Genomic DNA, 14476 nt, shown 5'->3' on the forward strand with positions numbered 1-14476 from the left:
TGGGTGTATAACTTTGGACAGTAACATTTACATTTGTTATCTTCTGTAGGTGATAGTTTTAAATCACTTAAAGGTTTAGCTTTTCTTATTTTTGTTTGACTTTATTTACAAAAGTTTTTTCCACAGTAATGTTGCCACATGTGAAAGAAGTAACAGAAATGCAGAACTGATATTTTTCCTTTCAGTGTTGCAGTAACCAGTTGTTATTATTGTAGTCCCAAGCATGCTATTTCCTGTTTACGTTCTACGTCTTTTGAAGATGCTGCAGAGTTTTGAGGCAATTCCATGATCCTTGAACTGAAATCCTGTATATCATTAAATTGGATTAGTCGTGATAGTTTCTTCAGAGTTAGGGTCATTGCAGCTTTCAGTGACTCAAAGATATTGATTCCAAGCACTGTTCTGGCTTATTTGCATACAATTATGGTTTAGTTCAGTAAGCACTTCATGCAAGGCTGAGAGCACAGCCCTTAGTGCTCTGTTGTGCAGTACCTCGAATAGATATTGGACCAGTGTTACTTCGAGCATAGAACTCAGTGCAAACTAGCAACTTGTGTTTGCTCCTTTTGCAGACAAAAGCTGCTGCTTCTGTTCCAACAGCCACTTAAAAGTAGGAGAGTACTCAACAATAACTGCTTTCCAAATCACAGGTTGAAGCATCATTTAAATGCCGAAGGACACAGTTTTCCAAGATTAAAGTATTTGTACATATATTGGTAAATGTTTAACATATTGTCCCATCTAGACACAATCTTTAACTTAATTGCTAGAAACTTACACATGCCTCTCTGAAATTACCTTTTGATTTAGTCTCCTGCTTATCAGATACTTGGTAGCTTAATTAGTTTTTAAATGAAGTTCAAGTAAGGAAAAAAAAGTGATCCACAGCTAATTTATTTTTTTTAACTTCATTTCTCAAGAGGTAATGCCTGGCAGTTTCTCTGACAGTAGCAATACCTTTCTGTTTCTTAGTGTGGGCTATGATAGCTACTCTTTGAACAGAATGTCTTAAACAGGGTCTGATAGTTAGGACGTTTGTAATTCATGAAACTATGTAATATCACAGACTGCAGTTCCAAAAAAAAAAAATTATATAAAATAGACTGCTTAGCATGTGAGCTTCATGGTATAAAGATTTTAGTTTTAGAACATTTCTTAAAACTGTACACATTTTCTGCTCTTTTTTAAAAATTACATCCTTATTAACATCCTCTTAAGCTCATGGCAGGAGGAAGAAATTCAGCTGCAAATTCATGTAAATCTACAACATTGCCAAGAGAGTGTTTTGCAATGTTACAGCCCCTGGCACCAGCACTCAGGAAGTCATGACTCTTTGTGCCACCAGTCTCTTCATATATAACCTAGTTAATCCTGAGAAGGGCGAATTGAAGACTAGTAATAATGCATCTCCAGGTCTTTCTCCTGCTATCCTTGTCTCCAGACTAACACTCTGAAATGGTCACTGATCCTCTATCAGCACTTCCTCTCCTTCCCTGCTGACAAAGCGTCATAATGCAAAAATCAACCTCCAGATTGTCAACCCTGAGCAGAGGCACTTTGTTTCACCAGTTTAAATAGTAACTGCTGTACTTCTCACCAGGAAAGAAACAACTCGGTCCTGTCTGTCATGAAGTACATTACAAAACCTAGTGGCCTCAGTGCAAAAATCACAAATCCAACTGTGAATACTTCTCTTTTGTGGGAGGGTTTATATAGCAGGGTATGTGCATAAGTCTGTTTCTTTCCACACCATGTCCTTACTTTGAGCATCTCTTAAAGTCCTCACCAAGTTTGACGGTTGAAATATGAAGTGAAAATATTTAGCTAAATTTACATATGAAATGGAATACAAAAAGAAATGGAAAATAATTTAACTCATTAAAAGTCTATTTATTGATCAAACTTTGTTTGTAAAATTTTTTTTTTTATTTATTACGGGACTCTATTTACTATGTCTTGTAAGATCCTTTCTTTATGCTCTATCACTATTTTTGCTTAATTTAAAAGAATATTCTTTTATGGGCCGCTTTCTTCAAGTGGAGATGGTCTTAATACCAATGACTGCAGGGAGATTGATCTCAGTTGTTACTGACTTAAAGCCTCCCTGAGCTGTGAAGTTTTAGGAAGTTTCTTATTAAAAAGTACATAATTTCACAAACATATTCTAAAATAACTCTTTCCTATAGGGTGTCAATGGCACTATTTATCTAAATATAGTATTCAGGACAGAGTAACTGTTGCTGGGATATGAGTTCTTGTTAAGTGATCTTGTCAGTAACATTTGATGTTGAAGTTACTTAACATTCAGCATAAGCATTAATACTTCATTTTGTTCATTAAAGATTTTTTTAAAAAATATTTGTGCTTAAGAAGTAGATTTGTCTGTTACTACCTTTGCAATATTTTGCAATAGAATTATGAGAAAAAGAAAGGACTTCAGGATAAAAATAGATTCAGATAAGATTAAAGCACAAATGAAAACCAACAGCTCAACATTTCACCTCATCTCCATACAGTTATTATATACGTATTTGATCTGCACAGTGATAGCTCCTTCCAAACTGAGGAATGTGTTTTAGCAGCACAATGCGTGTTTGGTTTTGGATCCTTTGAAGGTTTTGCCTTCCATTGCTGTTCTTGTTGATTCTGGAACTAATGCAATGTACAGTAATGTGTGCCGTGCAGTTTCTGTGATTTCAGATGATGAGTAACATTCTCTTTGGGGATGTGCACTAATGCCCTCTTTATTTTTATTGTCTGTCCTCCTGCAAATGCTTTATTCTCCTACTTGGCAGCTACTTTCAGCTTGCATTCATTGCAGTTTTTAAAATCAGTGGAACCTGGATAAACTCCACCTACTCGGCAGTTCAGAGAATCAGGCCCAAATGGAAGATTTTTCTGCAAAATGTTGTTGCTAAATGGCGAACTTTGAAAGGCCAAGTATTGTTTGAATTTTAAAGCTAAACTTTGTGAGCTGAATTCAGAAATATAATTTCCTCCCCCCTGCATCCCCTTTGATTCTCTTAATTTTCTGAAGCACTCTAAGGCTGCAGGCACTTTGAGACTTTAAGCGTTTAACTTCCTTACCAAAACAAAAAATAGTTTCACTATAGCAAATCTTTGTTATAGTATCAGCTTGAAAACTGAAGTTTAGTGTCCCGTATAAAAGCTTCTCAAGATTGAATTAACTTTGTTCTAGTTTTGTCCAGCTTTCTTAAAGCATGAACAGTTCAGTGCGTAAGAAGTACAATTTAAAACGTTTTAAGGTACAGACTGTCAAAACTAAGGAATCAAATTGTTCCGATTGCTCACTCAAATTTCTCCTCAGTTTGAGAATTTAATTGATGTCTCATGTGCTCATGCGTGTCAAGTAAAATTACTAATAATCCAAAATGCCTCTATTGGGAGGGTTCTATGCGAGGCACGGGCACAGGTTGCCCAGGGAAGCTGTGGATGCCCCATCCCTGGAGGTGTTCAAGGCCAGGCTGGATGAGGCTTTGAGCAACCTGGGCTAGTGGGAGGTGTCCCTGCCCATGGCAGGGTGGTTGGAACTCAGTGGTCTGTCTCTAAGGTCCCTTCCAACCCAAACCATTCTGTGATTCTATGATAAATCTCAGCTTAAAGCAAAATGCATTTGCTGTTTTGACATACCATGTGGTTTATGGCATACAGAACAGGGTGAGAGAATTGTCCAAGTGACCTTCTTGAATGTCTTTATGAAATTTGACAGTGTGTGACTTACCAGTTAAGTACAACTTCTGTCAAGGAGCGCTGTTAATAATGTGTAGTTAAAATAGTCTTCTTGGTTACTTTGCGATAGAATTTTATTGCTCTTTTATATTTTACTCATACAAAGAACTATACAAGTTTTACAGTATGAGTGTTTGGAGCCTTTTGGTAAAGAAGAAAATAATGACTGATATCTTTCTTTTTTATGTGTAAGTAGATAACATTTTGCACTTTGTTCTGAACTTTGTTTGTCTACATTATATAATGTCAATATACAATTGATCAGAGGCATCCAAACTACCAGCCCATTCTTTTCTAAATAGTTTTTTTTTTTAGTTTGACTACATCTTAATAAAAAAAATATTTGTGTGTATTGTCTATAATACATACAATCTTACGTACAGTAATGAATCAAGTGTGACATTATAAACTGCATTTCTTCAATACAGTTGTTAAAACTCACAAGCTTTGCTTTTTTTTTTTTTTACATCTCACTCTATAAAGTTGCTTTTCTTTATTGAATATGTACTATTTTTTGTGCCAGATTGTCACAAATGACTCCACTTTTCAAGAATACTCAGACAAGCCCCATGTACACACAGTTCCTGACTACATTGCTGGAAGAACTGCATTTCAAAAATGAAGATCTGGAAAGTTTAACAAGAATATTTAGAAAGGACAGCCTACGTGAATGGTCAGTCAGTTTTAAGCTATTTTGCGCGTCATAAAACTAAGCCAGTTAACGATTTTAATTTTCAGCATTTTGTAAGTATGCACAGTAACTACAGATCGTATCAGCCAGAATAGAAAATGTGTAAAGTACATTTTAAACCAAAGAAATTTATGTGGTATGGAAATGAGTGTCATCATTTTGTAACTTACAGTAAATGCCAGCTACTTACTTATCACTTTAATCTTTTGCGAATATATAGTTGGTTTATATAGAGTTGATTTATTGCCATTTGGGGAGGAATTTTTACTCAAGTTCAACTAGAATTTATAAAAAAAAAAATCAGTGTGGCTACAATGGCTAAGTCTCAGCAGAGTTTTTTATTATGAAAATGAAATTATGTTCAGTCTTTGTGATAAAAATAGAGCTAAAGGTCATTGATTTTTTGCGTAATACTGAGCTTACATTTTGCATTCTGAGTAGGCGGAAAAATTTAAGAGCAAATACCTTATTTACGCTGATCATATTCAACTGATTTGATGAATATAACATTATAGTATTTAATTAAGTAATGAGTATATTCACATTACTGATCTCACTCCTTTGTTCCGCACAGAATCAGGTGATCATCATAACATCTTCCACTACTTGAAATAGTGGCACCGAGAACAAAGAACACCTTCAATTGTTGGAACTCTTTTTTTAAATGAAAAATTAAATTTAGTATTAATTGTACTTCTTGCACTTCTGCTTTTTCATTTCCTTCCTATGAATAAAAATTTTGAAGTCTTGTGAAGAAGCTGACTGTAACAGCAATTGTTCAAGCTGTTCATGAAGACTAGTTAAAATGTGGATCATCTGAAAACTGTCTCTTTAAAAGCAGTAGAAAGGAATTTGGGTTGGTTTGGTTTTTTCTTGCTTTGGAAATTTTCAGCCAAAATTTGTCAACAGGAACTGGGGAAAGAGGGGGGGGAAAAAGCATATTAGCCTGGAGTGTTAAGAATGCTGCTGCTGATGGTTTTTCCAGTTGATGCAATGCATGGTGCAGTATAAGAATGATAATAACAGTACACAGAGATGTCCGATTTATAGCCTGTTTATTTTGCTACTTCTAAGAAAAGGGGTCATCTCTGAACTTGTGTAAAAGTTATTTTTAAACAGTCTCTGGCTGTTACTGGTTTGGACTTTCAAATATATTTTAATAACTAGAAACTCAATTCTTGGCTTTCAGTAGTCATTTCATTTAAAAGAGTTGTGTTGTTCCAACTGTGTTTAGACTTGCTTCTGTCACTAACTGATTATAGAATACAATTTAAAATGAATCCACGAGTAATTCATAATGTTTCCATAATACGGTTTATGGTATAGTTCTCAGTTCCTAGGACTCTCAGTCCTTTGAGAGACTTGAGAAGAAAGTTCTAACTGACAGTCTGCGGCAAATGCCAGCGCTAGATAAGGCTGAAGCGATTTACCAGAGCTGCTACACAGCAACTCCATTTAAAAAACAGAGTTTATTCCTTTGTTTTGTTTCTGTAATTGGACACCAAAAGGGAACTCTAGTTGGTTTATTGCTGTGTAGTTCCTTCGTGATAATCAGGATAAATATGTTGATTGCCTCCAACAGACAGAAGCCTGTGCAGCTTTTCCCTGGAAACCTCATTGTGCAGTAGAGTTTATTTAGGTGAGGCTTGACTTTTCCTGACTTACTTTGTAATGGGAAGTTACATTCTGTATAAGTTGTAAAAGCAACAGTTTAAAATGAGGAAAACCTTTAACTCAGAGCTAAAGCTATGCATTTTTCTAAGTATGCAAAAGGAAAAAAATACCCATCATGATCAGAGCATGTCCGATGTCAAATTCGAAAGAATGCCTGATGTAATCTGAATAGAAAGTACATTGGTTTTGTACCATCATGGAAAACCGCTTCCTTGATACATACACAGAGAAGGGAAAAGACCTCACCAAAAGATAAGCTTATAGAAGACTCAGTAATAGGTATGATCTGAGCAAAACGTGACTCTTGAATTTATATCGATCTGCTTCTGATTTTGGAAGTTTAATATATTTTTATTTTTAGCTAGTAGTTCAGTGTAGATTCAGAGCAAGCCATCGTTCTCTTCCATGTATGTTTGCCTCGGGGCACAGAGATTACAGCTACCCCTGGCAATGCTGCTATACTGCGTGCACCTAGAAGGCATTACAAATGTACATCATACCGGGAATATGACTGTGTTTCATCAGGTTCGCTGGCTCTCATTTGGAAAGTTTTTGCACTTCCTGTCAGTTTCGTGGTGTGATTTTTTTGTTAGTTATTTTTAGGTTTGGTCTTCAGCACTTACTGTGTGGGAAACATAACTCGTAATAGGAGTGAATAGGTCACAGGCTAAAAGAACTGTATCAGGGTTCACTGTAGCTGCTTTTACTGTCTGCCTTAGCAGCTCAAAAATGTAAGTTTCTAGGATTTTTGCATCACCTCCTTGGCTGCTGTGTAGTAAGGTCACTCATTCTTTTCCTTGCCCTAAGAGAACACAGTAAGCTTTCTGCTTCCATGACCTTCATCAGTCCAGAAGAGAGACTTCTATAATATCCTGGAAATGCCCTGAAGGGATATTCTTCACTTACCTTTAATGATTTCATCTCCCTTTGATGTGAGTAAAACACATGTAAACAAACACTGAAAGTATACATATACCCATTAATTTTGAGTAGGAGAAAGGCTGTAGCATCATCTCAAAAGGATCTTTCATACTATCAGCTTTAATTGGTTGTACAAAGAACACTCAAGCACTAAAAATTAAGTTCATCTATGTAGTTTTCTTATGAGCACATTTGGTAACGGCTTAACTGCTCAGGAATGTTGAAATCTAGATCTCGTTTCTGAGCTTAAAGCTAATTTCTGCCACAGGTAGCTGTCCTTTAATAGGCTTTACTCTTTCTCCAGTTTATTTTTTTTCCCCTTCTCATTTTGGTTGCACTCACGTGCAGATTGTTTCCTTGTGGCCTTCCTACTGTGCTTACTGCTTTTCCTTCCTATGTTGAGTGGATTAGAACAGTTCATACTTGGGTCATTGGTGGGTTTGAGCTTTACCTCAGCTACACTAAATTTTAGTGACTTGTGAGCTGCAGGTGTGTAGGGACATTATGGATCGGGGGCCTAGGGTAAATGGGATCTAAGCCTCTATTTCTGAACAGTGCTATGAAAGGGGCATGAGCTTGGTAAAGCCATCAGCTGTTTAGATCATAAGGATCATGAAGTCATAGAAGTCCACTGCTGTGACCACGTATAGCATGCAGTCATGTCTGGCAGTGGACCTGTAGCATGGCAAGCATGGTACGATGTGTTTCTTTTAATAGCAGGAGGGTGGGAACCAGACTTCTACAGTGATACTCTTTACTTCTGACTTACATAATGTAAGGAACAGAAGAACACTTTAAAGCAAAGCCTGCTTCATGCTGTTGCAGCTTCTCAGCATCAAAGGAGGAGTGTGTGACTTACACCTGCACAGAGCAGATACGGATTTCTTACCAAGTTTTCTGTTGATGTAATGAAGTAATCTCAGGAAGAGAACAGTGTTAATAAAACCACATATACAGAGAAAGTCAAATTGTTCAAGGTTATTCCAAGCAGTTATTGTGCTGGCCAAAGAGGATGGAGGAAAAGCTTTTGTGTCTGTTTTCACACACAAGTTCAGTTCCCAGTGCTGTAAATACTGGCAGTGTAAGTACTGCACACTGTAATACTGAATTTCCTAGCGCAGAGCCCTTCGCGGCTCCTGGTCGATTCTTTGTGCCCATTGACCAAGCTTGCTGATTTTTCTTGGGTTTTGGAGGGAAAAAGAGGATTCAGAGGTGTTAGCTTGATAGTCAATAATTCAGGAAATTGGGCAAGTCATAATGTAACCTCTATAGCGTATTGAAGGAGATTATCCTGCATCTTGGTAAAGTTTGCAAATCATGTTGTGCTCATGTATGGTCATGCAAAATTCTACATTAAAAGAAGCAGAAGAGAGCTTGATGAAGACTATCAAAACAAAGTGCCTTAGTAAATCTAGAGCAGCATAAGTGACATGGCTGTGCTGCTGGCTAAACCCAGGACTGGAAAGTTACATCTAGCCAGTCTTTAAAGAGTGGTGCAGGGAGCACCAAAGAGCATGCTGCATACATGAGATACATCTGGGGCCTCAAAGGCTGCGTCCACACAACATCTGGCAGATTCACCTGTTTTTTCACTCTTCAGGCTTAGTGAGTAGTTTCAGTGAGGCAGCTCATGGTTTGGGGAGGAAATAACGGTCCTGTGAATCTTGGTGTTGAACCTGCATGTCCTGCCCTTCTCTCCCTAGTTTGAGAGAATGTGGACTCTACAAAATGCAAGAGGGGATGAGCAGCTCAGCTGGACGTCAAGTTTCAGCTGACCTTTAACTGCTAGAGAATAAATGTGGGAGAAGAAAAAGGAAGAGAGAAGGGGAAAGCAGTATTCACACCTAAATTTATGAATCCAACCTTAGGTACCTGCCATTTACTTTAGAGAGAACCAATGCTCTTAAATTTAGGTTCTCCAAATCATGCCTTAGTCCAGTGCGTGAAGTGAGTGGTGTTAATGCCTCTGCCCCTGTTCTCTGGTGGCAGAAAGAAAGCAGCTAGGTCAGCTGAGAACTTTGACCATAGTAGACTGGCTCACCCTGGAGTAATTTAGTGTGTATTTAGTAAAACTGTGGCACAAAACTGAATGGGAGCCTGACGCTGCAAAGTTGGAAGCAATCTGATCCTACCTGTAAGAGTTAAACCAAAAAAATTAAAGTGAGTGGCAGTTTTCAGGAAAAAGAATAATGCCAGTGTGTTGAAAGTACATCTAGGAGGTTCTAGTTCTACAATTTGCCTCTAAGATTTCCATACTTGCTGTTTATTTCTGCAATTGCTTATGAACATCCAGTACTGTGGGTGGGGTTTAGCTTGATGTAGCAGGTAGTGGTGAACTGTCATTTCCAATGAGCATTAAATATTGAAAGCACAGAATCAGCCTCTCTTTGGCAAGTCTTAAGTTTCCATAAGCAGCAGATGGTATACAAGGCAGGGCTAGGCATCTATAAAGACCTCTGTTTCTCAACTGCATATCTCTACCACCTGACAGTCAGTCGTCCTCTGATTAGAGTTGGAGGAAGTGGGTGTGCCTCCCATTAGCAAAAACAGAAAGTAATATTGCTAGAGACTTTTCCTCTTGTGAGCTTTCTTTTTATGGCTCTTCATCTTAGAACCACTTCTCTGCACAGACTGCAGACTGTGCTTTGGGAGACAGGCTGCCTGAAAGATGCTGTAGAACGTGAGCTGTGGCATTTGTGGTGCTAAACAGGATTTGGTGAGGTGGGGGGAGAGAGCTGGAAACCTATGTCTTCAAGTAGCTCTCATTTGAGCACTCTGGTTTCAAAAAGCAAGTGAAAGCATATGTTGCCTCAGTGGCTGATCTGGATGTGTGTGATAAATGTTAGTCATTCCCCCTGGGTTGTTTGCAGCTGAAGAGCAAGGAGCAAGGCAAACTGGAGTTCTGAAAAAAACAGACAAGACTAGCCAAAGAAAGTAATAAATAGCAAGAAGAAAGGTGAGAAAAAAGCACAAGCCTTTTCAAACTGTTCTTGCCCTGAAGAATGAGCAATATTGTGAGCTACCTTTTGGGCATCCTCCTCGAAATAATCTCCTCAGTACAGCATCACGTTTGGTGCAGCATCAATAGTAGTGCCAGGGTTGGAAAAACCAGGAACAAAGGCCATCAACTTTCTGACCAGTGTTTCTGAAATCTGTGAGCCAGGTTTACCTTCCCTCTGACTTTGCCACCATAGTTGAATGTGCAGACTCAAGTCCTAGACTTGGGAAGGCTTATCAATCAGAATAATGCAGCAAGTGTGGCCCCTGTAACACCTCTGATGGCCACCTGCTTGTTGGTTTTACTGGCCTACCCTGCAGTTACCCCAAGACAGCAGCTCCTTAATGAGTCCCTTCTCCAAGAACAGACTAGAGCTGACACACTGGGGATCATAAGGCAGTTGCACCTCACTACTGGGAAAACTCACCCCTTAGAAGTCAATCCCCAGAACACTTTGGTAGCCTATACTGTAAAGGCCAAGTCTTTAGTACGTTTTTGCCCTCTGTGATTACCTGCAGGAGCTACATGCGAAGATCGGAGAACAAAGCCAGTGGGGCTACTGACCAGTACATGCTGCATCATTCCAAGCCACATCAAATCAGTGCCTTTTCTGGCACTTTTTAGCCTCATAAATTTCATAGGGTATGTCTAGTGGGACAGCAGCAGCTTCCTGGAGAGTCCTACAATTTGGTTAGAATTAGTCATCACTACAGAGAGTTTGAAGGACTTTGGATACAGCTTTAATAAGCTGCAACCACTTCGATCAGGATTTACATCATAAATCTTGCCTTTTTATTCTACTCAAATAGGAGTGTCTACAAATCAGGTTAATATAATTTAACAGTACAGTAGTTAAGTAACAAAAAAGATCATAATTGGTAGTATTATCTAAGAAGCCAGAACAACCCTGCTTACAGCTGCCAGCTAAGATCTGACTCATCTAAGGTATTTTATAGCAACCATATGTTAGGCATGTCTATCTCACCTATTATGCAAAAAAAATGATAACGTTTCCTAATCAGGATTTGCCACTGAGCAGGATTTTCCGTAAACACCTCTATATTGCAAGCGCTATGCAGTCAAGAGGAAGCCTTTTGCAGACACTTCCCGTTTGTTAATTTAACAAATAGGATGAATGGGTACCAATCTGTGGCAGTAGTGATTCACCAAGGCTGGCTGTAGTTCAAAGTGTAGGTATGTTACTTTGTCAGTTCACATGTTAAAACCACTTAGGAATTCTGTGTTGGAAGGTAACTTAAGAATACCTGCACTTGTGCAAAAAACCCAATGTGTTTCACATTGAAAACACAGTCTTGAAGCAGGAACAGCCATGTGTTGCATTAAAAATACTTCACGGAGATGGTGCATGCAGAGCTGTATTGGTATAGTATGTTTACCTGCATAGCCAAAACAGAGAGGGGGAATTCCTGTCAGTACAGGAGAGAAAGATTAAAATTAAGTTTGAAAAGATGAAGATCTTTGGATAACAATGCAGTTGGTTAAACTAGAGTAATCCTTGCATTTTAACAAAGGCAGACACTGTTGTAAACCCCATTGGCTGTTGATTTTTGAGCAAGTTTTACATCCAGTTCACTTTTACACAGAAACCTTCCTAAGCCAACACCCCTCTGTAGTCTGACTTTAGTCCTTCTTGCAGAGCCTGGTTAAATGTCCATCAGCCTTCACTGTTCTAGGCACTGGCTGCAATATCCAAGTAATCTAAAGGAGAAATATGGGGGATGAAGCTGCAGTCCCAACACTCCCTTCTGTTCACCAAAGGACAGTAGTTTTTCTGATGACAAAGCTCCTGGTGATGCAAATAAGAGCAAACCGTCGTCTTAGTAATTATACACCTTGTTTAGGAATCACAATTTCTCATTTTTTGAAGAGAAAGCCCTTCACTTAGAAGCTTTTTTGAAAACATTTTTTTTTAGCTGTGGACTCACACTACATTAAAAAAAGAAGCAAAGTAGATATTTTTGCTACTTAAGATCCTTGGCTTATTCTAAAATTTCACAACTAGAAATGTAGTTAAAGTGTTTCTTCCTTATTCAGATAATTTCTCCAGAGGGCATTTGAAACTTGGAAAATAAGTGATTTTACAGATACTACCTTAGCCCTCAACAGCTCCGGGTCAAATACATGTCATCTCTGGTAACTATTCATTTCTAAGATCCTCCCAAGCTCTGCTTTTTTGTACACTGAACATCTGATGCTTCTTGTTTTTCTTCTATAACCACAGATGTGCCCTCTTCAAAAACTCACAATCTCAAAATACTAAACTGACAAGCTGAGTGTCAAACCACACACCCCAAGCAGCAAGCAGTGCTGAAGAAAAACAGAATCATGCTTGAAGGAAAACAGAAGAAATCACACAAATTGTTTCCAAAGAATGAATCTGAAATGTTTTCAACTCGGTCCAGGCATTGTTTCTTAAGAATGCAAATGCCATTTGATGCTTTTAGCTTTTATGCTCACTTACTCTATAGGCAGAGGCTCCTCTTGGAAAGAAGAGATTAATTTGAACAACGCTTTATATTTTCTTGTTAAGATGAGTTTTATCTCTCTTTGAGCTAAACTGGAGCCTTTCTATGGAACCAAGATGGGTCTCCCTGTTTGCCAAAAAGCACAGGTGTTCCTGTGCTGGTTGAGTTGCACACGAGGGTAACTGAGGCCTCTTCCCTGGGAACATGTGGTTTGTGTGTGCCACAGAGCCTCTCTGCATCTCAGCCCCCATGTGTTGCTCGCTGCAAGCGCACTGGGGAGCTGGACAGGAGCAGAGCAAAGCTCCGGTCGTGAGCAAGCAGGCCCACAGCTACCGGTTTGCAGTAGCAGGTCCCTCCATTACAGAAGGCTGTTTGAGCACAGGGGGAGTGAAGTGACTTGTCCAGGCCTTCGTGGACAGGCTGTGGCAGGACCCCGCAGCTCTTTCAGCTGTAGTGCCTGTCTGCAGTCTGTCCCTCCTCCCACTGCTGGGGCTGATGTGGGATAAGATTTGGTCTGCAATGCTCTACTGATAAGGTACCAAATATTTATAATTTGGCTTGGCAGTAATGCTATGAGTTCTCTAAGAGCCCTCATTATACTGTCCAGTAAAGAATTACATGTAGAAGCAGTAGGGGGGGTCATGTTTTGCTGAAAAAAATATGTAAGACCAGCTATCTGGTTTCTTAATTAAACTGTCAAGCACACTTCACACTCTGCAGCATGTTGTCACCTTATTCCTATGATTCAAAATTTGTCATAGCATTAAAAAAAATAATTAAAAGCATATCTACAAAACATGTATTTAGCTGCCTTGAAAGCTGTCTGTCAATATGCAACTGCAAGATAATGCTGTTGTGCAGGTTTCACTGAAAGAAACATCCTTTTTTTAATCTGGTGATTCAAAGGTTGACCTCCAGTTTTGCCACCTGACTGCTAATCTTCTGTAAAGATCTGTGCAAGAGTAATGCTGGATTCTGGGTTACATCATTTATATTTTAAGGGTTTGAGTCAAAAGCCAGAATTTTTTTTCCTAGTTCATCTCTATCTGATAACCTTGAATACAAGAGAGATAATGCCTGAGGCAAAGCTGATAAAGTCACCAGTACTAAGAAGCATGTGTGCTGGGGGTGGGGGGAAGCACAGCAGCATAGATACATATCTTCACATCCCTATTTCCTTTACAAACAGAGGAAGGAAGCTCCCTGCAGGTTAGCCCAAGAGTATCCGCTCTTACAGGCTGAGAGCTAGCAAAGTACAATTTCCAAGAGCCACAGGCTTTGTAAAATATTGAATTTGGTATTTCTCAGATAATACTCACTTCATCAGATTTTTTCTATGCCTAGGGCCACTGAAAGCCTTTTACTAACAATTCACAACTGGGTATCACAGCCATCAGAGTTACAGTCACCCCACCCTGTTTCCTCTCTCTGCCTGTTCCCCTCTCTTCCCTCTTCTTCTCAGCCTTTCCTATTCTTCCCATCCCAGTGCCTGGCCATTCCTTTCCTCTTCACCCCTTCACTAATTCTGACAGCTGGTGCTCATCCCTCTGCCTCCTCCCTGTCCACCCCCGTAAAGCTCCCACCCAACAGTTCAGTTTCCATGGCAGGAGACCCCTGGGCTTCCCACCCAAGGGACGGCACTGCCCGGCAAGGGCCGCCTCATGCTGCCCACTCTCCTGTCCACACACCGAGCTACTGCGGGGAACCTGCTGCAGGGCTCATGTTTTTCAGCACAGGGTGATGGTAAATGGCCATCTGTCCCCTCACTCCTTGAAAGAGGCTCACACGAGTCATTGGTTTGGTGCCCACTGACACAGGCGGTCTCACTAAAGCTGGGAGGCCAGTGACCCAGGGCCGTACAACTGGTGCTGGATGGACAAAGATACTCATCTAATGATTCTTACAACAGCATTTATAGATTATTATGAAACTTGTCCCTAAAACAGATATGAATCA

The 14476-nt window shown here is 39.4% G+C and overlaps 1 protein-coding gene across 1 annotated transcript in view; it reads left to right on the forward strand.

The window, feature by feature from the left end:
• The window catches only part of RPAP2 (RNA polymerase II associated protein 2), a gene marked incomplete at its 5' end in the record, with an annotated part of 46625 nt that extends 35967 nt beyond the window's left edge, over positions 1–10658 (forward strand). Inside the window, 2 exons of the mRNA XM_010083615.1 lie at positions 4274–4423; positions 10553–10658. Coding sequence (XP_010081917.1) covers positions 4274–4423; positions 10553–10658 — 256 coding nt within the window. The remainder of the gene's footprint in view (positions 1–4273; positions 4424–10552) is intronic.
• Between the last annotated feature and the right edge of the window lie 3818 nt (positions 10659–14476).

This window comes from Pterocles gutturalis, unplaced genomic scaffold (genome assembly GCF_000699245.1).
Source record: "Pterocles gutturalis isolate BGI_N339 unplaced genomic scaffold, ASM69924v1 scaffold2340, whole genome shotgun sequence".
In the NCBI taxonomy this organism is placed as follows: domain Eukaryota; kingdom Metazoa; phylum Chordata; class Aves; order Pterocliformes; family Pteroclidae; genus Pterocles; species Pterocles gutturalis.